Here is a 26038-nt window from a genome sequence, read left to right on the forward strand (position 1 = left end):
TGTATGGGATGCAATTTAGTATGAATGGTAATCGCAAACTACGTCTCTAAGTTTGAGTACTGAATTCATGTCAGAAGGATTTGAAATATGAAGTCTAAGTCTGGATTTGTTATTCTAGACTGGAAGTCAAACATTGAATAAGATATTGAATCTGAGTCTGAGTAAGGTAACTTATTAAATAATATAGTATAAGAATACTCATGAAATATTTATATCAGAAACAAAATCTGAAATTTTATTCTGAGAACTGAATCTGAACTCAAAATGTGAGATCTTAATTTAAACTTTAAAGTCAATATTAATTTGAATTCACATACGGTGTTGAAGTTTAATAACTACATTTATCTTAACTCTAAGCTGCGTGTGAGGTCTAAAATGAAATTGAACTTTATTGAGGCCTCAATTGATGTCAGGAGTCCAAACCTTCATTATGGACAAAACTGAAGGTCTTAGTCTGGAGATGTGGATTGAGTTTGAAACTGAGTCAGTGAAATACTATCTGAAATTTAATCTTTAAAAATACAAAGTTTGATATGTGAATCTGAAACTCGCTATTAAAATCCATAATTTGGGATCGGAATACGAAACTTTGAAGTGTCGGATCTTATATTTGAATGTTAGCAGAAATGCATTCAGGGACCGGCTAGTTTCCCTTAGTTGAGTGCAATATAGTCTTGAGGAGATAATGCTCTTACCCACCTTTACATACCACTTCCTTTCTAGTAAACGTTGAAGAAAAAAAGTAAGAACAAGTTGTTCGGTACTTGTGGATAGGCACTCGTAGTCTTCGAATTGTTCCACTATATCGAAGAGAATCCATATCCTCCTGGTGAATTCGGTGTCCAGTTAAAATCTTTAAGCGTCCCGGTGCAGCTTAGTTTATTCCGTCTTCAGTATCATCAGTTGGCTGCTGCTTGATCCGTTAAGTGATGATAATCCGTCGCTAAATTTTAACCCGTTCGATTTGAATCTGCTTTTACTGATGTAAATATAAATACGTTACCTAATTCGCATTGGCTCTAGTCCAGTTTCAAAACAACACGTTACTTGCGTTACATTTTGAACCACACGCTACGGTGCAAACCTGTAGATGTGGCTTAATAAATAACTATCACAAAAATTATGGAAAATATTCAAAATTGATTCAATTTCTATCCAATGTAATACACAGTAATTTTAATTATAACACGTGTTGGTAAGTGGTGTAATCTGTTTGTAGCCAACAAAACTTATAATATGTGAGTATACATGAATAAATAAAAGATACTTTCAGAAGTTTATGACTGCGAATGGAGCAGTTTCCCGAGGCAAAAAAAAGACTACTATTTATGAGCAGCTGAAAAATGATTGAAATTCAGTCATTGTGAAAAATTTAGTTTATGAAAATGTTTAACGAAAACGCATTGGATATCTTGCTTGAAAGTAGGTTGAATTCTTTAATAATACAATTAGATGCTATTATTTATCTTATGCATAGTGAGCTCCTATTTTTACACCTCCTTATACTTTTATTGGAGAGTAGGGGCAAGGGAGATTGTAGGATACAGATGAGCAAATTAGAAATATCAATGTAGAAAATGGATTTGATTGCTGATTCCTTTCTAAGCGTGCAATATGCGGGAGCCGCATGAGTGCCTGAGTGAAAATTAACGAATAACGGAAAAACGACCAACGAGCAACGACCAACGTACACAGTCAGTCTATTGACGAATTCCTTAGACGATAGACGTGTGTTGTGTTTCAGTGTCATGGTTTCACCGAATCCGACACATTGGAAAGTTCATGTGCATTTTCGATGTAAACCTGTTCCATGTAAGAGTAAAACCTTTTTTCTTTTATGTCGCTCAGATTTAATTGTGTCAGTTGTTCATATATTACGTCCCTTTTAGCGAAATGTACTGTAATCCGTTTCTTTGTCCAGTGGTAACGTTTTAAATAGAGTGGACCTTCGTTGGCAAGTGCACTTAGTGTGTTAATCGGCGTTGTTTTCGAACAACCAGTGGCTATTCTTTGGCACTGTCTTTGGGTGATTTCAAGACCATCTTGACTCGTTTTTGGTGTGTTTCCATATATTGAGCTCCCATATGATAAGAATCCTCCATACAGGGCTTTATGAAATCGTACCATAACCGTTGGAGTTGCGCCTTTTCGAATGCTTGATATAATTTTTAGCATATTCTGTCTATGTTTCACCTTTTGGTTCAGTTCACGGATATGTGTTCCAAATGAAAGTTTTCTGTCTATTGTGATTCCAAGATATTTGTGATACCGTACTGTCTCTATCGGATTTCCTTGTAGGGTTAAACCAAGATCAGTACTACTTAGTGTGAACAGGATAGCTTTCGTTTTTGTTACGTTCAGTTTCAGGTGTAGTTTCTCACTGTTTTGGGCAAATTTATCTATCATCATTTGTGCTCTTGTTTTTGCCTGATCCAAATTCTTCCCTTTAATGATTAAGGAGAAATCATCGGCAAATTGTGCCATGGTTACTTTTTCGGAATTTATATCATCGTGAAGGGTTTTCGTATAAATATTAAATAACGTTGGTGATAATACATCACCTTGTGGGAGTCCGTTGGAGATAACAGACGTGACTTCCCCTTGGTCTGTCAGTGTCACCAACCTTCTATTAATCAGAAAGTTCCCGACCCAAGTAATAATATCTTTTGTGAACTCCATTTTTAACATTGTGTCAAGCAATATATCAATGTTTACCAAGCTGAATGCATTGGTGAAATCAAAAAAGACTGCTATATTAACTTGTCCTTCTCTTTTGTTTTTCATGATGGTGTTCGTCACGTATTCAAGGTAATCTTCTGTAGATTTTCCTCGTCTGAAGCCAAATGACAGAGTAGGCAATATCTGTTTGGATTCTAAGTGTTCGTGGATTCTGTTGAGGACGGCTGAGTTTACAGATTTGGTTATCGTGGAGAGACAAGCTATCGGTCTATATGACTTTACGTCGGAAGGTTCTTTTCCTGGTTTGAGGATTGGTACAATTTTAATTGTTTTATAGTTGTCTGGAAGATGGCCCATACTATAAAAATTGTTTAATTCGTTTACTATTTGTGATTTTGCACTTATGCTGAGGTTTCGAAGCATTTCGTACGTGATTTTATCGGTACCAGGTGCAGATCTTTTCTTTTTATTTATGATTTTAGTCCAAGCCTCTAGGTTGAGGAGAGGTGTAGGTGGTATTATGGTGTTTGTGTGTAACGGTAATAGAGACGATTGCGACTTACCAAAGTTTTGGTCTAAAAATGAGGAGGCTGTTGCTTTTGATGACATCACTATGTTGTTTTTTGATCTATTTTCTGTGTGATATTTGAGTCTGCGTACTAGTCTCCAATTACCTTTAGTATCCCTTGGATCTATATCAATAGTAATTGCATTTAATTGTTTTTGCATTTGTAATTTCTTTTCTCTGTGAAATTTTGCATTAGCTTTGAGCATTTTCAATAAGTTTTCTTGGTTTGATAATCTGTTGTATGCAATTCTATGTTCTTTTTTCTCTACGTAAAGCTTTGTCAATTCATCACTCCAGTAGTATTTGGGAGTGTGTTGACTGACGCCACTATTTCTTTTAACGCTAGACTGTATAAGATTTTCTAGTTCTTTCAGGGAGGAAAAATCTGTGTCTTCTATCAAGGCCAACTCCTGATTAATTTTTTGATGATTATATAATTTTTTCTTTTTTTTAGATTGGATTGAATTGAGTTTATCGTGATTTCTATTAAGAAATGTCCAGATCCTCCTATACTATGCTCTAAGACTTTCCAAGTGATACCATTGAAGATATCAGCTGTACACAGTGTTAAGTCAATCGCGCTTGGTCTACAGTTCAGTATTGGTGGTCTATACGTTTTATCTCCGTTGTTAAGTAACAGTAGATTGCTCAAATTTATGTAGTCCAAAATAGTTTTTCCTTTACTGTTCGATAGTTCGCATCCCCAATACTGGTGGTGTGCATTGAAATCGCCACCAACAATAGTTTTTTGCAGTTGACTCATTTCTTGTAGGAATTTAGAAAGACTACTGTCTAAGTCCATTGTTGTTATTCTTGGGTTTATATATATTGAGATTAGATTGAGATCTATTGAAGGGATATTTATAGCTACTACCTCAAACATATCAGTTGAGCTCAGATCTAGTGTAACATAGTTATATACATCTTTGAGATAAATACCCACACCTCCCCCTATAGTGGACATTCGTGGTTTTAACACTTTATGATATCCGGAAATATTTACTAAATTTTGTTTACTCTCATCAGTCCAAATTTCTGCTAAAAGGGCTGCATCATATTCATTAGTGTGTAGTTCGTATGATAACTCACACTTGTTCTTCATCAAACTCTGTACATTGTTCTGCAGTATTTTGAACTTCTCCATTATAATCAGATTTTTTATGGAATATGTGAGCATAACCTAGCGCTCTCCCTAGTTGATCTACTAACTGTACCAATTGTGAGAATCCGTTCTCTTCTTCCTCCAAAATTAGTTTAGATAGCATATTATACATATGACTTACCGTAGCCTCCAGTTCTTCTCTTTGTTGAGTAAGTTGTGCTATTTTCTTTTCCATTGTATTGTGTAATTCCTTGTTCATGTTCTCAACTGTAGTTTCTACATCACTTTCGTCTGTTTTTTCTGGCTTGCGCTTCTTACCTCTTGCTAAATGTATTCCTGAACCTTCCGACATCTCGATTGCTTTGTATTTTTCCGACGCTTTGTTAGTCTGTTTCCTTGACGTAGAGGGAAGGGCCTCCTGATTTCTTACTACCTGTTTTGTTGTTGCTTCTTTGGGTTTATTCATTCTTACTGCTGCTGCATATGTTTCGTAAACCGATGGAAATTCATTTTGATTCTCCAATAGGCTGAACCTGTTTTGGGTCGTGATTCTTGAGTTCTCTCGTGCTTCCTGATAAGTGAGGTTCCTGTTGGCCATCAGTTGTTTGATTTTCTTCTGTCTTTCTCTTTCCGGACAGTTAACATCATTCGCTATGTGTTCGCCTTTACAATGTACACAAGTTGTTTGTTGGGAGCAATTTTCTTCTTCGTGGTTACCACCACAAGGCCCGTTCAATAGCCAATTGAAATTGGTTTCAATCGATTTCGATTGGTAAATGGTTGTTCACTCAGCCAATGTTTTGGTCGAAACTAATCGAATTGACGTTCAATGAAGCCAATCGAAGTCGATAGAAACCAATCGAAATCGATCAAGCCCGAGAGCAGGATTCGTTTCCATCGGTTTCGATCACACTAACACACATGCAGTTGTTTACTGTCAAAAAACAACTGATTCTGTTTGTTTTCAATTTTCAAGTGTGAAAGTGATGGCAGTGGGCGGTGCGGTGTTGGTGGTGCTATGCCAATGGTGCTGTGTGAGAATTATGCAGTGTAAGTGGTGTCATGGTGTCGAAGCTAGTGTGTCAGTGCCGAAAACACCGTGCCCGCAATCACCGAGGAGGAAATAGTGCACAATAAGGCCATGAAGAAAACCGTCGGAGGAATGCACCCAAGCGGTAGAATGAAAGTGTAAATCAAATCAACTGCTTTCCGGCAGCGGAAAAGATGCCCTCAATCCAGTCAGTGGCGGAGGTGCCGTTGCTGCTGCTGTAAAAATCCCCACTGAGAAGAAAAGTAACAAAGTGATTTATGTAATGTGAAAAAATCCTATGATTTTTTTATTATATGTTTTCAGAGCTTCCCACCGAGGGGAGAAATAAAAAATTTAGAATAATGATGAATTTTATTTTATTACATTGTGAAGAATCATGTTGCAGGTATTTGTTTTCCAATTGGATTAATTTGAGATTCACTCATAGGTGGAACTGATAGTTATTTCCTGGGTCCGGGCACTTCTTCAAGTCGAACGTTAAACTTTCTTATTTGTCATTTTCCGCTTGTATTGGTAAGAATTTGCCTTTGAAATATATTGCCAAAATGATAGATTAATTACAATTTGCTAGAGAAAACCGTCTTTTCAAATTCCGAACGAAGCTGATATAAAATGACATCTGAGAACACTGCGCCAGCACGTTAGTATTGGTTAGTGGCTGTTCAATCAACGGCCGGATAGAAATCGATTGAAGTCAATTGAAAAATCAGCTGTGCAACTGTCAATCCGTTTCAATTGATTTCGATTGAGTTTCGTTGAACACACCTACAGTTAACACACCTTTTTTTCCCCTTACAATTTTTGGTATTGTGTCCATATCTCAGGCATGATTCGCACATTATTACTCTGGTTGTATACGCTTCTACTTTGGTAATTACTGAATACACACGTACGTGAGATGGTAGCTGGTTAGCTCTAAAGACAATTCCAACTTTTTTAATAGGTACTTTTTTATCTCCCTGTCCTTTGCGCATCATACGGAACACTTCAACGATCTCTTTATCTGTGGTTATGTCCTCCTTTAGTTCCTCCGGGCTTATATTTTCCGGTATACCAGAAATAACGCCTTTTACTGTAACAAATCCTTTTGGTATATAAGCCTTTAGTTTTTTGAGTTTTAGGTTTTGGCACGTCAATAACCTATTTGCTTCCTTAAAATCTATCATGAATACTAATACCTTAGAACGTCCAATTTTTTTAATGTCCAATATAGATCGCATAAAACCGTTTTGTTTCAGGGTAATTCCGACTGCTATCTTGTTGATTCCGGTTTCCTGCACCGAAAAAACTTTTCACATTAGCGCTACGTGAAAATGTACATAGATTTTTGCCACCCTGAAAATCATGTGAAACCTACGTGAATTTCAGGTAGCAAACAGAGCTCGCGGAGCAAGTCAAATTCACGTAATTTTCATATGAGTTGTAAGTGAAATCCATCTGAAGCATACGAGGGAGGGATTTGTTCGCTACATGAGGATTCACGTAGATTTCAATAAAATATTAACGTTTTGTGTTTTGTTCGTCCTCTTGAAATAAGAAGAATTTGATTTTGAAAGGAAATTTTATTTAGCCGATGAAATCACATAACATAACTATTCATTTACTCATACTATTTATAAATATTTCACTTCACTTCACGTATAATTTCACTTTACGATGCCCGTCAAGAAAATTGTATTAGGTGCGCCTCCATTGCAGCGCAGACACCAGATACCCAGACTGACCACTGAAGGCTGATTTTGGCGCTTGTTCCGCAGCGCTATCTACGGGTTATCGTGAAACTAACGGCCACATACACAAAAGGAAAAATCTCGATATATCACACACACATTTGCATTGTGCTATATGTTTTTTTACATCTAGCGATGAACACGGTCGTTTTTGATTACCTACTTTTGATAGAAAAAAAATAACACGATATATTTCTAAAACCACTGAAGAACCGTTTTTGAATTGGAGCGCATTAACCAAATGTGGTTAAAATTCAACCATAAAGCTTACAAAAAATACGTCGACTTAAACAGAAATGAAAATTGAATGAAAACTTGAGATTTTCTGCACCACTTCCTTATTGCGTTGTGGTTGAAAATTACCATTTTATGACATCTTTGGCTTCATTTGTGAAGATCACTTTCAACTGAAAGATTTCGTTAATCCCGAAACCACCGTCAAGTTTCCCTAGTAGAAAAATATTGTGACAAAACCAATTATTTGTAATAGTTATAAAACGATCGAGGACTTGTTGAGAAAACGACAAATGACATCGTAAAAACATTCCACTGGTTGTATATTGCAAAACTACAGTATATTGAATGTGGCTTTAAATTATATTACTGTTTAGAACTGTTAAATCAGTTGAATGGACGAGATTCTTACAAAATTTTGTTGAACAATCTGTTTCAGTTAGAGTTTCTCAAAACCCTTCACCTAGCCGTATTGCCGCATTTATAAAGGTTTACAAGAACCGAATAAAACAAAAGTAGAGGTGATATTTACAAAATTTGTAAAGCAATGTTCTGTTAACAGAAGAAGCTTAATGAAAATCGCAACAATGAAATATACCATTAAGTCACCATCTACAACAAAAAAACGGTGTCAGATTTTTATTTACTTTTTTCTCCAATAAAACCTAAAACTTCCCTTTCTATGAAAAATTTAGTCACATTCGAGAGATGTCTTCTTTTCAAAATATCTAACTAAACTTGGATATCAAACTAGCCCTTTTACCGCCCACTGGAAAAGGCAGTTGTGGAAACAATATTTTTGGCTTCGAGATGATGCATTTTCCTGCAAATTTAGTACAATATCTAACAAAGTGCGTTGGTTGACATAATGATGATTCTTGACAAACAATTTCAATCATCCGAGTCTGCTTAGTAAGAATAGCTTAGCTTCTCCTGTTCTGTTGTTAAGTTATTTCTTCATTATAATTTTTTTGTTTTTTTTCGAATCATTTTTTGAATATCGCACGTGTAATTGATTTTATCCTTAGGTAAAATAAAATAAACGTGAATTCGTCACATCAAAATCAAAACATCAAATGAATTCACTCACACAGACATACGATATTTGACATTCCATAAAACGACAAGAAAATAAAAATGACTTTCGTTTGCATCAAGATAGTACTGTTCTTTTACCATTCAAAATTCGTTTTGGTGGTGTGGAAAGGCATTGAAATCGATATATAAGTTTAGTCGGTTAAGGAACATTAAAATGACCCTTATTCAAAATTATAGTTTTTTGAAGAATGGATTCATTTAGTAAACTAATTACTTTCGAAATATGGTTTTAACAAAACTTTGAATCAAAGAATTTGGTTGAATGTCAAAGGTGAAAAAACTTCGGAAGCAAAGAGAAATGGATTTGAAACATACATTTTGAAATATTCCAAATTCAGTGCAGTTTTTCAACAACTATTTTTCGAATAAAAGATTTTTATGTTGACATTTCTAACGCGCACTTGTTCTCGTGTACGGATTAAGATGGGGAAAAAGTCTAAAAACATGGTCGCTTTTAAGGTTAATTTTCCAGTCCAGTCCAGAATTATGCCAAAATCTCGCGTGAGCTTTCATTACGTCGTATGAAACAAAATGTAAACAAACAGTTTTATTACGAAAAACAAAAAATGACTTAAACTAGTAGCAACTTCTTTCCATTTAAAATATTTGTAGCCTGGACAACATATTCTTTATGTGAAATACAAATTTTAAAGTTGTTTTGATAACTTTTGAAGCAATTTTCTGTGAATTTTCAAGATGTTTCATACGACGTAATGAAAACTCACACGAAATGACCATTACAGTTGTTTTTTTGACATTTCTCACGCACATTTGAGCAGGGAAAAATACCCGGTCGATAAAAACGGTCGTTTCTGAGGTTATTTTTCCAAAAATTTATAAGTTTTAGTGAAACTAGCAGCATTATATCACGAAAACTTCCGGCGGCAAATAGGATTAAAGATATTATCAATACATTCATCACATTTAAATATTATTCAATATATGTGAATATCTTATTTCACTCCTCAAATCTATCTAGGTACGAGCCAAGAAACAGTTAAGATAAATTAGAATTCAAGTTTTTCAAGGAGTTATATATAGTTTGTTTTTTTTTGGTCGCAGTCATCCTTTCAGATTTAGACGAACAATTCCGAATTCAATGAATTATTTATAAAAGACATTATAATTTTCATACTGTTACTCAGCCAGATAAATTAATTTTGAAATCAAAACTGAATCTCAAAATTAATTGGCTCTGAACTAAGGACCGCTATAACGTTGCGTTTGTATTTTTTTTTTCATCTCAATCGATCAACAGTCATTGTTTGTATAACATTCATCTCTTATTATGATACAGTAAATTAAAGTAAACGATTAACATTGAAGACAAAAACGATAGTGAAAATATTTGAGATAGGATTTCAAATACTAATAGGTGATTCAATCAAGACGGTTTTCATTTGGCTTGTTAATTATCAAGTGTAATTTTTTTTCTTGATGAAGCACAGTAGTTTCACGATGCCCCGACAGATGGCGTATGATTCTGGGCGATTTGTAGTTTTATGGATTCAAGCGCCACTGATCAGTCTGGGTATCTGGTGTCTGCGATTGCAGTTACTTGACTGACCAGCTGCTCGAATTCCTGATTCTGTTGGAATAGCAAAACATATAAAAAAACAACAAAAATATTTAAAAAATATTCACTACTTACAAAAAAACAGTTTCTCCATGTCCTTAAAAGTTTCCCTCAGCCGTAGCACTTGGAACCACGCCATATTGAGAACTGTTTTACTTCACATAGACTTTACGTGAAAAAACTATTCCAGGGTTAAGTGAACATCACATAGAATGCACCAAATCCCTCTGTACTTGGCGGATCACTGGATTTTCACGTAAATTGAATGTGTCTTTGTTTTGACAGCATTCAGCTACGTGAATTTCACGTAAGAATCAAGTGTATTTTTATTACCTTCTAAGTGCTTCATGTAACTCAAGCAAAAATTCACGTAATAAGTGGTTACGTGAAAATCCAGGTGGATTTAACATTTTCTTTTCGGATGAGTGTGGTCTTGGTCCAATCTCTCCACTATTACTTTAAACGGCCCGACGTCATTTTTCTTGTACGTATATGTTTCGTAATGCTTTCCGCCATTTTGGTTTTTAGATGGATGTTCTCTCGCTGAATCGCCATTTTGGTTTTTAGATAGTTGTCCTCTCGCTGGATCGCCATTTTGGATATCTTCCGTGTCGCCTTCCATCGGTGCCCCGCTTGGGGCACCGGCCTCCTGGCTCATTTCCTTCGCTGTTAATGCCTTCTGTTCGTCCTTATCCTCTTCACAATAATTCGGATCTCTTAAAATTCGACTTTAAGTCCCGTCTTCGTTCGCAAATCGCATAAACAAAGCTCTTCCTTTTCACGCGTGTATACTCAACGACTATCCGAACTAGAATCACGTTTGCGATTTGAATCCAAGATAAATCCGAACTAGGCTGATCTTAATAATAGCGTTCTGTCTTGTTTTGTTTGCTTCAATGATGATAACATCTCTGTGGACACATGTCATGCTTGTCGTCCAGCAAATACCTACATTTCCCTTTTTTCAGGATACAAGAAGTAGAAAAATGAATGCAAAAAAGTTCATCGCAAACACGGCAAATGATTTCAATCCAAGACAAAAAAGGGCCATATTATAGGGAGAGTTTTTTCAAGATGATTATCATCTGTCAAAATGGCCTATTTGAAATCGTGTCCGCCTCAATGAAGAATCAATTTGGGTAAAGTAAAATTGGCAAGGTAAATAGAAAACAAAATTTTCAACTTTTGTTTTTTTCTTTATTTATTATCACAATATTCTATAGGGTATAAGACCCAGTTGTTTGCCCTATGGCACTTAGCACTAATTACAACAGGTTATAGTCCGGATAAGGCATAACATTTAGCCGTTCTCAAAAGTAAAAAGTCATTCAAAAACTTCTAAAACTGTCTAATTAAATTGACCCCGACGAGTAGCAAAATTATCTCGTAATTTGGGAGACACCCAGCGTCCGCCTCCATTCGATTTACCGCGCAAACATCTCGCTCTGATCAGTATGCGTCCAGATCGAAGTTGGACAGCTTCAGATGTTGCATCACATTGCGCGCCTCGAAATAGCCGGTGTCTTGTGGATCATCGGGATTAGGTACAAATGGAGGAGCGGAACTTTCCAGGGAATCCCATTGGATCGGTTCGAAGAAGGCCATTTCCTGCATTTGCTGAGCCTGTGGCCGTTTTTGGGGATCCATTTCGAGAAGCTGTTCTACGGCTTCGACGGCTTCTGCTGATAGCGATTCGTCGTCCTGGGGCCACTCAATGTTCCGACTGAGAATATTTTCAAACACTTTCTGCGGCGTTTCGTCATTAAATGGTGGAACACCTGTCATGAACTCGTAAAGGCAAACGCCTAAAGCCCACCAATCGACTGCAGGACCATGTCCATGTTGAAGCAACAATTCCGGGGCGAGATAGTCTGGAGTTCCTAGTATTCTTTCGTCTGATCCGATCGGTGCTCTACGCACGGATTTTGGCGTCCGGAAAGGCGTCTTGACAGTCTTGGGTGTATTTTGGACAACCGATGTGCTTTGATTTGTACAAATTGGGGACATCACAGATTCATCGGTTATTTTCAAAAAAGGTTGCACCTTTCTTGTCTGCTCGACGGAGGATGGCAGAGCAAATCTGGTGCTTTTAAGCTTCCCCAGCTGGCCACCTTCGCGGCGGATTTTTTGCGATGAAACCGGCGTTGAAAACAGAACCGTTCCGAGGTGATCATTTGTCAGCGGCATCTCATCATCCGATAGGGACCGAACCTTGAGCACACCCTTGATAGCCGGAGAGGTGGCTTTCCGTTTTTTCGGCGTACTGCTGCCTATATCGAGGACGTCTATTTCCTGCGTCAAACCGGTACTGGTTGAGCTTCCGTCCGGATCGGAAGCCAACGAATCCACCCGACTCACGGGATGCCGTCGCCGTTTAATGCCTCTGTTCGATAGAAGAAGAATTAAGTTACAAATCGGATTGATTTTAAATTCCAAATCAATAAAAGAAGTAAGTACTCCAAATTGACTCTCAATCATATTGAGGGTTAAGTTGGAGGAACTTAGTGTTGCCAAAAACGAAACATGCCCACATCGAACGGAAGCGAGAAGTATAAGATAATGTATTTTCGGCGAAATCGAACGGGGTCTGTATTGGTAAACCGACTGATAAAATCTAAAACAAATTTTACCTGAAGCATTCGGGAAGTTTGAAGCAGCGAGATCCATTTTTCACTGGAGAATCGTAGTGAAGTTTTGAACTAGTCGATTCGTTTATATTACTAACGCTGTAACTGCAAGTAAGAATTGTTAAAAACAATGTACATATTCCCCTAACCTTTTGGCAAACAAACCTCCGAGAAAAATCCGAACACGAGTATTCATCTTTGTTGCTGTTATTGGAACATTCAGCTTTCTCAATTGCGGAAAGCTCAGCAGGAATGTTGGATATGTCACTTTTCCTACTGGATACTCCCGAATCGTTGCTGACATGAGTTTTATGCGATTTGTGACCGGGAATCTGACGCGTTAAAATGAAAAGAAAAAAACATTAAAAATTCATAAAAGAAAGATTTACCCAACTCACCTCTAGCAAATAATCCATGGAATCTTTCATCTTCCGGTCCTCGCCGCTAGCTGGCGCTGACGTATTACTAATGTCTATGTTTTCCTTATTACTAGTGACGCGCATAGATTGTTTACCACATTTCCCCTCTTGGGTGTGATTAATCGTTATCTTAACAGGATTCGGAAGACTATCAGTATTTTGCAGTGATTCGTAGCTTCCGCTACTGCCTCTACCATCAACACTCGAATTGCACGTATAATAGGACGACGTCAAATCTGTCGTTCGGTCCTGTTCCACCGATATTCGGTAGTCTTTGAAACCTTCGATAAGGCTGCCGTTTTGCTCGGCGGAATAAAACGGACTAACACCGGACATTTTACTATCGTTCTGTTTAGAGTTTGTGAAAGATGAATCTGATTCCTGGTCCGAAGTAACGTGCAAAGGTTCTTTGTCGGCGATAAGTTCTTGTTGCCTTTTTTCGTGGGACCCAAACGATAGATGAGACGTGAGCGATAGCAGTTGGCCGGGTGTGCGAGCGTTTAAATTTGGCGAACAATTTATCAAATCCGAAATCTCTAGGTCCCGACGCATCTCGATCCTGCTGAGTCCGAAGTCCGTCAGCTTCACGTGGCCACTTGCCGCTACTAGCATGTTATCTGGTTTTATGTCGCGATGGACAATACCGTGCCGATGCAAATACTGCAAGGCTAGACAGATCTCGGCCGCGTAAAATCTGGCCGCAGACTCCTCAAAGAATCCATACATGGCAAGCAGAGATTTTAGATCTCCTCCAACCATGTACTCCATCACCAGATAAACCGAAGAAATGGTTTGCAGTGAATAGTACAGAGTGACGCAGAAGGGACTCCGCGATAAGGCCAGGGCGTTTCGTTCGGTGATAACTTGGGACACCATGTTCTTGTTTATCATCTCCGATTTGCGCATCACCTTTGGAAGATTTGAAAATAATATCTTTTTAAAAATTTCAATGCTAAATAATATGGACAAGTTAAGACGAAAGAGCATTAACAATTAGTTAACTTATAAGAATGCAAATTCAAAAGATCGTGTTTTGATACCCGTTCTATTTCAAAATCAAAAATAGTAAATTCGCTTACCTTGATAGCGAACAACTTGTTGTGGTCATTGTTTTTGTAACCAAGAAAAACTTTCCCGAAAGCTCCCCGGCTGATCGGTTTCAGGATACAAAAGTCCTTGATAGATGGTAGCTGAAATGAATGACAACCAGGTGTATCAGTTGTTAGCCCTCAATTTGTATCGACGAACTTACCTTGGGACTGTTGCTAGCCGGGGCGGTAAATTTGGCCAGTGACTTCAGAAACGAGTCGGCCTCCAGTGATTTCTTTTTCGGGGTAACATTGTGCTGATCCTCCATCATAACCGTTACAATTATCCAACTAAACAAGAGTAGCCGAACTTCAGTATAGCATCTGGGGAGCTATTTCTTCGACATTGTTTGTCACTACATGCACGGGGAGAGTTGGAATACAATACCGGAGGTTTCGAAATAGTTACAATTCCAATTTATCTCGTAAAACAGATTTTGTTTTTCCAGTTACACGTTTTAAAGGGCCAGAAATCAGTTGGTATCTTTTTAAAGCCAACAAGCGGTCCGCTTGAGAGTGATGGTGGAAGAACAGCCGCCCAGGGGGTTTGAATATTGGCTAAACGTCAGAAATCCCGATCGGCGGCCGGGCGGCAACAAAACGGCTGCGTCAAAAGAGGTGCACGCACGCAGCCAAATTGAACCAGGGGCCCTTGAAATTTCAAAATATGATACAGTGATGCCGATTTGATGTGATATCATTAAAAATGTAGATATTTGTATTACAAGATCATGATAAATAAAATAACACAGGGTAACAGCATTTTCGGTGCCTTTCAGAAGTAGTCCTGTTATAACACTATTTGACCTGATTTTCGGGAGACCGTCCTGATTCTCCAAAAACGCTTGAAAAGTCCTGATTTTAAAAAAATGGTTTTCAAAACAGGCCCGTGCGAAGGGCCCGATCATGGGGGGGGTTTTCGAAATTCAAATTTAGCTAGAAACAATAAGAGCACCTGTATCCGTGGTCCAAACCAGTCTTCCGAAAATCACTCGGAAGAAACGCTCATGATAGGTTTCTAGTTGGAAACATTCAAAAGCCGATTGCTGCTGCCTGTTGTTCCCTAGAGAATCGGCAGAGCGACAATGCGAAGTCAATGTAAACAAGATTCAAAAGCGAGAGCAGACTCGCATCTAAGTCGATCTCTCAAGCTCACTACCTGGTGTATCAGAAGTGATTGAGACACTGACTGATACAAGATCCAATTCGAAAATCCACTCACTCACTCACTCAAACTCAATCAATGCGGCCTTGCATCGGTTCATACTGCCTGCGTACTTTCTGGCAAAGCGGCAGAAACATATGTTCATACGTACTGCCTGCGTGTTTGAATGACTATTTTAATCCTCCCCAACAACAGCAACAACAAAGCAAGATGTATCAGGCAGACAGCATTCGATCATCGATCAGTAAACGAGTGAGTGAGTGAGTGATTGAGCAAGAAAAGTTATTGACTGAAAAAAGAAACTGAAAATCAGGTAGCTCCTCACTCAGTTGAGAATTCCAACTGGAGAAGAAACGTCTCTCTTTCAAATTTTATTTCTTTGATTCTCGGAGCAGCGCTGTCGAACACAATCTTTGCCCCACTGGGAGATAAACCAACCGACAATTTACACACAAAGTTTTCGAGGCCGGAATTTAGCAAAATTTTGCTCAAATTTGACCAGCTAGAAAATTAGCAATCAATTTAGCAATATTTTTTAACTAAAATTTTAGCAAACGAGAAAAAAGTTAGCCGCCGCAGTTTTTACTCAAATTTCTAGCAAAAACCGAAGAAAAAGATTGTCCGGTCGGATCCGTTTCATGTTTCTTTATTTTTTTCTCTGGAGAATCAAAGGAATGTTTGAATATTGATTAGAATACACAAATTTCATTCACTTATAATTTATTTTTCACATTTTTATTCTTTCCGATCCTGGGAACGCAATACTGGCGAGCGCAATGCCATGCCACCTTCGTCAAAGAAAGCCATTTGTTGTCCTCCTTCATTGCCGGACTGTTGCGTTGTAGTTTTAACCTGGTAGAAAAAAAAAAACAAACACACAAATTAGAAATAAAAAAAATGGAGAATCTGAACACTTTAAGATCGGACCTTAGAGCCGTCAAATGACAAAAACAAGACGAAATGGCGATATGAGGCACCGTTCCTCAGGCCAAAAAACCCAAAATACAACAACAACAACAAGATCGGACCTTACCTGTAAGCATCCGGTGTCGATTCAGCTACCATTTCCTCGTGGAGTTGGTCACCACAAGAACCACCAGAAACGAACATCCGGAACCGTACTTAATCGCGACAGCTGTTTATTTTTCTCCCAACTGGCGCGGCGGCTGGTGTCTGTGAACAAAGCGGCTGAAAAACCTTCGTTTTACTAAAATCAAGTAAAATGATCTTTTTTATTACTCAAATCAAGTAAATTTAGCTTTTTGCTAACTCGGCGGTAAAAAAATATTTTTGCTAACGGAAAGTAACAGCGAAATTTTGCTAAGTGGAGCCCCGAAAGTTTTGTGTGTAGGTTTTGCTTTCGCTGTTGAAAACGTTTCAGTGTCTCTCATGAGAATTGAGTGATATTCGGAACACTGGACTCCAAACAGCCGGTTTAGACCCAAATTCCGACCCGAGCAACCGCACTGGTGATCTATTATACCAGTTTCAACCCAACTTTTTTTAGAGCTGGTGTAAGGATTGATCCAAAACTGATGAGATTTGGATCCAATTTGACGCAGTTCTAAACCGTTTGACAGTTAATGGAACACGAGTGCAGTTGCCAGTATTTTCATTGGATCGGATCCAATTTCTTTGGTTCAATTCTTGTATAAATTAGACCCAAGAATAGATCACGAATACAGATGAGCTAACAACACCAAAAATGCACCAAATCCGGTAAGTTAATATACAAATATTCAAAACTATGTAATTCCATGTTTGATAGTAAATATTAAAAAAAAGCACTTTAAAAACATCGAAATTTTGCTCCAAAGTTGCTACTGGTAATTATTTTTGAAACATTTTATAGATTAACTTAAAAATCACGATAAAAATGCGTGAAACGTTTGTAAACTTTAAAATGCATATAAGATAGTTTGAAATTTCTAGCTCTTCATATTTTTTCGCTGCCAAATAAAATACTGAATTTTGACAAGGACAAAATTTCGAAATTGTGTTTTTGTAATGAAAATTATTGAATTTTTTGTTTTCAGAAAACAAAAATTCAGGAATAAAAACAAAGACAAACTTATCATTAAATATCTCAAAAAATTAAAAACATTCTCTCACAGTTAATATAATACTGTCAAAGTCAGAAGGACTAAGACCTAGAGCAATCCCCCCAGTTCTTGGTCTAAAGCCACGAGAACTGATCCGGGGTGGGCACTACATCGGCCTCTTTTTAGGCGACTTGACTGGCTCTCGACGGCAACGGAGGCCTTCGAGGGCGGTCTTGGGCAAAGCAGGGACTTTCACTGGATGACAGAAAAACACCGGTCTTCTAGTTAAGTAATTGTATTGTTACAAACCTGTGTAAAGTGTATGGTGTGGTGTGTAAGCCGGCTGGTGCTGGAACGCTGCTACGACGGGATTAGGCCTGATTTCGTGTGATGGCGGGATTACCGATGGGCGACCTGGCAACTACGACCAGGTGGTTTGGCTAGTACCTTTGGTTGCGGCACTGGTGGTTGACGGTTGGAAGTATGGTATGAGAATATCGTTTAGGCGAACGACCAGGTGATTTGACTTGGCCGGCTTGGATGCACGATGGCTTGGTTGCTATGTCCACAGATGGTAGAACCTCCCGCTAGCTCAACCTGCGGTGAACTAAACCTACGGTTGACCGGAATAACGTTCGGCTGGGAAGTTCGGGGCAAAGCTGGTTGCTCGGTGTGGCGGACCAACCAATCCTTGGTGCTTCCTTGTGGAAGCTGCACCTCAGACAGCCTGGCCTAACCTCACTTTGCTCTGGCTTTCAGCAAAGGGAATAAAATGGGCCCTAGGACAAACAGGTCTTAGAATTGCTTCTAAAGGGATAACACTCGCTTTAAGCTACCTGATTTTCGCTCAATTCACAATGTAGCTCTTTTTCCACTTTTAACGCACTTTAAATTAAAAAAAACTGTGATGTGGTTGCGATGTGCACAGTTCTGCGTTCTGCAGCGGAAAGGACGTGTATCTATCGCATATCAGCCTGCTGCCCCTTATATTTTCCTTTCATACAAATCTATTTCCGTTTTTCCTTGCTCATGTCCAACCTTTACCAATAAAAATGCCTTTAAACCTGTTCCTTGTATGATGTTGCTGTGAGTCTGTAGTTGAAATGTGTCGTGCTTTTAAATTGACCGTTGGGAGTCCCTTGCTAGCTTGTGTGATTTTAGTATTACAATTAATTTCTTTTTATCCAAATATCTAATCAATTAAATTATATTATATTTATCGAATTAGGAATGTACACAAAAGCAAGTCGATATTTTATTAAATATCGAATCTCAATGACTTGACTATTGCCTACATTCAGGAATTAGCTAAGCTTCAGTGGAGTGCGTTCACACCCACCTCCGCTTTTCCTGAGTGTTCTTAATGTGGTGATGTAGGGCAAGACGCTCAACCGGTAACAAATATGAAAATTTCAAAAAACTAAGCAATAAAATTTGGTGAAATATAAAAATATAAAAACAAACAGATAAGCCTTTACGAAGAAATTTTTGTCAATAAAAACTTCTTATAATTTCGAAAATGAATTGAATGATTGATAGCTTAAGAAAACAGGATTTTATGCCTTTTTTAATTTGGTTGTTTTCAAATTTTCCTGAAATTTACTGAATTTCCTGAATCTTTTCATAGATATCATTAATATCTGATTAACTAGCAAATCTACATGAAAGAACAAAAACTGAATCCGAATTTGTTTACTTCATTTGACTAAGAAGGAAAAATATTTTCATCATGATGATGATGAATATTCTAAAAATAATAAATTTAACAGTTTTTAAAACTTGGACAAATATCATAACAATATAAAGGTTTCATATAATTAAACCTTTTTGTTGTAGCCTGCCAAAATTATTTTATTTTTGCTTTAAAATAACTAAAATTTAGTTTTTGTTGAATTTTTTTTCAAAATTTGTTAAAATTTCTTTGTTAAACAGAAACTTGTTAAACTTTTTTCGCAGAAGGCAAAATAACTTGTGGTCTTAGGGAAAGTTGAAAAATTTAAACCTTTATTGATTTTTTGTAAAGCTGTAAAATTTTGTCTAAAAGATTCCGATTATTCTTATATGACTTTTACATATTTAAAAGTTATATTAAAAAAGAAATGCTGATAGAAAGAAACAATAACTGCATCTTTGGATTTAATTTATTTAAAGGAAATTAGCTATAAAGTTCTTTGCACTTCGGAAAGATGTGAATTTTGTAGCCTAATTCATAAAAAAAACCCTTTGAATGTGAAGTTGAGTATTAGAAGAACAAGAAACACCAAACAAAATTGAAGCTAAAATTTGTTCCTTGAAGAATATTTATAGTTAGCAGAAAAATGTGATAACGTTTTTTTTACGAACAAAGTGATTAAAAATAAAATTGAAGATAAAGTTTTTTTGGCTTATTCTAATGACTATCGTAGGTTTAATACGCCTGTCACAATTCTACTAATTTGTTGACATGTAAAATAAGTATTCGATGAATGAATTTTGTTAGTTTCAAATTCTGAATTTGATTTGTTACGCTTCTTAATAAAAACCCATTCTTAATACAACCCATTTTTTGTGTCAAGATTTGAGTTTCAATACAGATGGTCTATTGAATTACAAACTGAAATATACAATAAAAAATTAGTATCAATTTAGAAACGTCTTAAAATGAAATGTTTTAGACCTTGAGTGATTTAGGGTTAAATTCCGCCGGAGTCAAGATTTTCTAACATGTACGGTAAATTCCTTTCTTGAACTGAAAATTTTACTTTGAAAAAATCTCCATGGGGGGGGGGGGGGTTAAGCCCCTAAACCCCCCCCCCCCCCCCCGGTTCGCACGGCCTTGTCAAAAAGTGATGAATTGTTCAAAGTTAAAAAAATTATAGTTTATAGTTTATAGTTATAGTTATAGTTTTTTTAGTAATTAGTTATTTCTCACGTGAGCTTTCATTACGTCGTATGAAACATCTTAAGAACTCACAGAAAAATGCTGCAAAAGTTATCAAAACAACTTTAAAATTTGTAATTCACTTATAGAATATGTTGTTTAGAATACCAAATATTCTAAATTTTTTGTAATAAAACTGTTTGTTTACATTTTGTTTCATACGACGTAATGAAAGCTAACGCGAGATTTGTCATAGTTGAATTTCTACTTTAATGATGAGAACATCGAACAAATCATTAATGGGATAGTCGAGCCCATTTAACAGATGATTTTTCAATATAAAGTCTGGTCAGTCAAGACTCTGGTCTCTTCAGTTGCATACGTCGAGGCGTCTATACAGTACCAATTTTTCGCCTTGACTTATGCAATCTACACTGAGCTACACATTATTCTCCTTTATGAAGCCCTGAAAAATTATGAACTTTTTCTTCGTGGTGTACTAATTTCTGACGAAACCTTCTGGCAAGTTAGAATTCTGAATTTGATTATTCTGGCAAATTTGCCGGAAAAAAAAATTGCACAATTGAACTCAGCGCTCCCAAATTGATCAAAATCTTTAATTCTTTGCACTAAGATTGGTCGATCTCAGATCGATTTGGGGAAATCTTCCTCGGGTACGTTCGGAATAAGAAAAATAAAACTCAATCATTGTCATTTAGACTATCACCGATGAATGATATGTTTTATTTTAACTTCTTCTGCGAAAGATGCGACCGTTGTGATTTGGGCTTGTTGTGATTTTCTTTCGATGCTTCCAAAATTCTCAGAAACACTAAAGCAATGGAAAGGTAATATAAAAAGTCTCTCTCGCTATATAGAATATCTATCCCGCTATCTATCCTAAAGTACAACTATTACGTTTTGGTTTCTTCATATTCATCTTTATCAGTTAGGAAAACTAAAGCATACCCTAAGATTTCGAATATCGAGCTTACATTGAGTGTACATATCTGATGGATCAATTGTTGTGCCGAAGTACATAAATTAATGTTCATGTTTATCCTCAAGATTTTATTTGTAATATTTTTTCCTGTTCTTGTTGTCTAAAATTTGGGAATGTTTACCAAAGGTTATGTTATAGTCACTAGCATGTGCTAGCATTTAGTATCGCATAACTATGCAATACTTCTCTGATTTTGGATTAAGCAATCGAAATTATTTTTATTGAAATGTTTTTATTCGAAACCAAAAGCAAGAATGAGCATTTCAGCGCTAGCGATGGACTCAGCGACAAAACATGCGAAAGTTTTAAAACTTGGATGAACAATATTTTTATCAAAAGAGCCTTAATTTGAACCTAGCGAGCTGCAGAATATGTATTACTTTCCGTTAGCTTCAACTTAAAGCTGTTTTGATCACCCATGTTTTAAACAGAGGAAAACAAACTATTGAGTGCAACTTGCTTGATCTTGGATATCTTTTCTCTTTGCTAGTTGCATAAATTTTTTTTACACTTTATATTAACATGCATATATTAATAGCATACGACCGGTTTTGCAACCATGTGAAAAACACAAAAATCAGGTTTCCGGTTTTGGTTCTTTTTGTATACTGATGGTGAGTGTTGCATTATGCAACGCTTTCGGGCTTATGTTTTCGTAACCACCTTACAGGTTCACCTTGATGATAATCGAACGAATTTTTTTTTGGTATTGTATCAATATGAATTGCCTTGTCATTATCACGAGTTTAAATGCGTTATAATATTAAAACATGAATTTTGTCTTATTCAAGCTGCTTCTCACAGTAAGCATTGTAAAAGTTGATTATATATAAGAAATATTTTGTATCATTACTATGACTTAAGTAAGTGCACTTGCATAGGCGTACCAGGGAAGAAACACGATATTTTAAGCAGAAATTGCACGTTCTTGTTTTGCTTTCATATCTTATCGCTATTCTATATAAACATTAATCACATCATATTTAGAGCTTTTGAAAAAAATTATAGCAATTTTTGATGTTATTTATAGTTGTTTTGTTGATACATGAAGTCTTCCTATGTTTATGATTTAACGAAAGCACCAGCGTGAGAAACTTTCACGCTCATATTTCAACGTCCAGAGAATGGAAGGGTTTTCGCATCAGTGACATTCCGATCACGACAATCAGCACTGGAAGAAGGGGTTCTGACACAGTCCACGATTGAATGGCTCCGCTGCAATGGCGCAGATCGTGTGGGTCTTCCGCAAAGCCCAGATCCTTGTCGCATAGGCACACTTTGAAGTTGTTGGTGTTGTTCGCCGAGTTACTGGTCGCGAATGTTTTGCTCATCACCAGGGTTGTCGTTTTAGTGATGTTCTCCACGGCGCAGGTCATACCGATGTCACACTGCATCGTGTTCTGACACAGATGGCGAAGACCTAAAATGGAAACAATATGGAATTAATGAAGTTTAACCTGCGTTGCATTGATACATGTCTCTTTTTTCGGAATGATTGGCAATCTTCCATTAACCTTTGCTCTTGAGTGTCAATATGTGCATCCAAATAAACCAATTTCTTCGGGGACCCTCAATGAATTCTCGAAATGTTCAATTATGCATCATTACATTTTTAATAGACGCACCATGAAAGCCCAGGGAAAAAACTCCCTGATCAGACGATGAGTGTCAATTTGACACTCCTCGTTTGAAACCGCTATATCTCTCTTTTTTCTCAACCGATTTTTACAAAACTAGCTTCTAACTTCAGCTTTCTTAGACACTAAATGAAATTTTTTTGAGTATTTCGTAGCTGATTCACAGTCTTTTATCCGAAGCATGTTTTTTCGTATTTTTTTCTTAGACTTTGAATAACGGAAAACTGAAGAGTTTTAGGTGAACACTGTCTGACAAACATATTTGAGTAACATTACGAGGTTCCCAAAACTATAAATTTTGTAAAAATCGATTGAGAAACAAGAGAGATATATTGATTTTAGTCAGGAGTGTCAAATTGACACTCCAGGGACTGTAACGGGTAAAAATTTGAGGGACGGATGAGGATTAATCCCAATCCGCTCTTGAGTGTCAATATGGCATTATTGGAAGTTTGGCGGATTGTAACTTTATTCAGGTGCATCCAAATAAAAAAATCTTCGGGAACCCTCAATGATTTATTGAAATCTTTAATTTTGCATCATTACTTTTTATTCTGAATTTTTTTTTCTGAACGCACCCTGAAAGCCCAGGAGAAAAAACTCCCTACTCAGACCTTGAGTGTCAATTTGACAATCCTTCCCATCCCGTTCGCTAAATTTTTTTCGCTAGTTTTGACTAGTTAATTGACTTTGCTCCCCGGTGACATATCTAGATCGATATTTATGATATCAAAGGGTGATACAGTCAAAATTTGGTCAAGGGAAAACGCGTGTAAATCGGTGAAATCGTTTATTTAAAAAATCAAATTAAATTTCTTTTTCAAGTTTAATAAGTACTTATAAAATTCAGGAAAAATATTCAGTTAGGCTTCCGCTTTTCTAAATCCGAATTGCCGGGCCTTACGCTTAACCCCTGCCATCAGATTTTGTACAGCCACCTTGTCCACCTTCTTCGCCGCAGAAAGCCAGTTTGCCTTGAACTGCTGCTCGTCCTCAGCAGTTTTTTTGGTCTCCTTTTGGTTCCGCTTGACAATAGCCCAGTATTTCTCAATTGGGCGGAGCTCTGGCGTGTTGGGAGGGTTCTTGTCCTTGGGAACCACCTGCACGTTGTTGGCGGCGTACAAAATGGCCTTTTTACCGTAATGGCAAGATGCCAAATCCGGCCAAAATAGTACGGAACAACCGTGTTTCTTCAGGAAAGGCAGCAGTCGTTTATTTAAACACTCTTTCACGTAAATTTCTTGGTTGACAGTCCCGGAAGCTATGAAAATGCTGCTTTTCAAGCCACAGGTACTTGCAGATATTTCTTCGCAAACTTTGACAGTTTCATGTGCTTGAAAATATCTGCTTCCTTTCCCCTTCCTTTTGCTGTATAAAACTCCTGTCTCGAAAGCTGCTTGTAGTCGGCTTTAACGTAGGTTTCGTCGTCCATTACAACGCAGTCAAACTTCGTCAGCATCGTCATGTACAGCCTCCGGGATCGCGCTTTGGTCGTCGTATATTGTTTATCATCGCGATTTGGATTCACTACCTTCTTGTAAGTCGATAGTCCGGCTCGTTTTTTGACTCGATGCAAGGTTGTAGACCAGGCATGTCAAACTGGGGGTTCGCGGGCCGCATGCGGCCCGCGGCCTTGATCAATGCGGCCCGCGTAGCCCCGTCTTAAATTGTCACATAAAAAAACACCACTGATTTTTATGTAAAATATTACTCCAAAGAACTAAAGTTGAGTGTAACGTTTTCAACTTAATGCAAATGTTTTTCGATGTTCAAATTTCCTATCAGAAAAACACGTGTAACATTGTTGCTCTGAACCACAGATTGAGGTGAGATTCCACTTCCGTGTAAGATTGTGCGTAAACATTCATAGCGTAAACAACATAAATATCTTCCAAGTATTTTGGTTTGGTACCATTATTTTTGCTTTACCGAAGGAACAACAGACATATTGTGATATTTTTTAAAAAACATTATTCGTTGTAAAAAAGCACGTGCTAAATAATCAAAAATTTTCCGTGATTAAGTTTGTAGCTCTGAATAATTTTATTTCAGTGACCACTTGTCTAACGTTTAGTTAATTTCGCGGTAAGTTTGTTGGTTGCACCGGAATTGAACAAAAACATATCCCACCGCTGGAGTCTTCTTATTGCCTCAAACCTATACGTGAGTATAAACAGCATACATTTTTAATAACACTAGTTACCAATATTTTTAATTCGTAAATTGAGGGTCATTTTTAATACCATACCGGTCACTGAAATGAAAAAAAAATCAAAAATTCTGATTATAGCAGTTTTTTAAATACTGTAAAATGAAAAAAAAACTGTTCATAAAATTATCATTTTCTATAATCTGACCAATAAACTGCTCTTCGCAGATATTTTTTTGACATCTTTCCGGATTCAGAGATCGATTTCAAATTTGAAACTTGACGTCAATAAATAAAGTTAAATTTTTGGAAACAATTGCTATCACATCATATGAGGGCCTCAAAGCCAAAGGGGTATTAGTGCACAAATGCTACTTTCGAGATAGCACGCTTCAAAATTTCTTTGATGTGCGATTTTCCATTCACTTTTTGGGAAGTTGTAGTGTTTTTCCGTTCAAAAATGTATGAAGATAAGATTATAAAAATCTGCCTCATATAAAAGCCAATATGTCAGAGCTTTTTTTTCAATTTCTCAGAAAAATGGAAATTAATAGGGGAGAGTGGGGTATCGTGGGCCATGGGGAAACGTGGGCCACTTTTAATATCTCAGATGTGTGTTGAGATAAAATTCTCAAACCAACTGTCATAGTCGTCGCTTTGCGTGAGCTTATATTTCTATATGTTGTTGACTTAAATACGCATCATAAGCTTCTTTTATTTATTAAGCTAAAATAAAGTTAGAAGAATTTTCTTACATAATTAAAAAAACACCCGCTAATTGCATCAATGAAGAACCTAAAGTACATAACAAAAATATGCTCATACGCTTATGACCTTAGTTTTGTCATGATCTTTCACGTGGAAAAGGAATTTTTGATGAAACATCAATAAGTCACACAAACGCAACCAATTTGCAAAACATAGCTTGTGGGGAATCGTGGGCCACACATCTTGAACCACCTATATTTTTACGTTTCTATACACATTCATAACTTAAAATTCGTTCTCCC

General features: G+C 37.0%; 2 protein-coding genes across 2 annotated transcripts in view; both read right to left on the reverse strand.

Moving 5' to 3' along the window:
- Positions 1-11249: 11249 nt before the first annotated feature.
- Positions 11250-14685, reverse strand: LOC129742254 (serine/threonine-protein kinase greatwall). Its single transcript, XM_055734132.1, has 6 exons — positions 14337-14685; positions 14164-14274; positions 13064-13993; positions 12831-12997; positions 12669-12770; positions 11250-12421 (listed from the first exon to the last, which is right to left on the reverse strand). Exons 1-6 carry the CDS (start codon positions 14442-14444, stop codon positions 11488-11490), a joined length of 2352 nt encoding a protein of 783 aa, XP_055590107.1. The 5' UTR covers positions 14445-14685; the 3' UTR covers positions 11250-11487.
- A 6262-nt stretch (positions 14686-20947) lies between these two features.
- Positions 20948-26038, reverse strand: part of LOC129742289 (uncharacterized) — a 36955-nt gene continuing 31864 nt past the window's right edge. Inside the window, exon 3 of the mRNA XM_055734174.1 lies at positions 20948-22662. Within this exon, the coding sequence (XP_055590149.1) occupies positions 22346-22662 (317 nt within the window). The 3' untranslated portion in view covers positions 20948-22345. The remainder of the gene's footprint in view (positions 22663-26038) is intronic.

This window comes from Uranotaenia lowii, chromosome 1 (genome assembly GCF_029784155.1).
Source record: "Uranotaenia lowii strain MFRU-FL chromosome 1, ASM2978415v1, whole genome shotgun sequence".
Classification (NCBI taxonomy): domain Eukaryota; kingdom Metazoa; phylum Arthropoda; class Insecta; order Diptera; family Culicidae; genus Uranotaenia; species Uranotaenia lowii.

Coding starts and splice junctions, on each gene's coding strand:
- LOC129742254 (XM_055734132.1), bottom strand. CDS start 14,444: ATGATGGAGGATCAGCACAATGTTACCCCGAAAAAGAAATCACTGGAG. Junction 14,275..14,336: donor CGGCTAGCAACAGTCCCAAG/GTAAGTTCGTCG, acceptor CATTCATTTCAG/CTACCATCTATCAAGGACTT. Junction 12,998..13,063: donor CCATGGATTATTTGCTAGAG/GTGAGTTGGGTA, acceptor TTAACGCGTCAG/ATTCCCGGTCACAAATCGCA.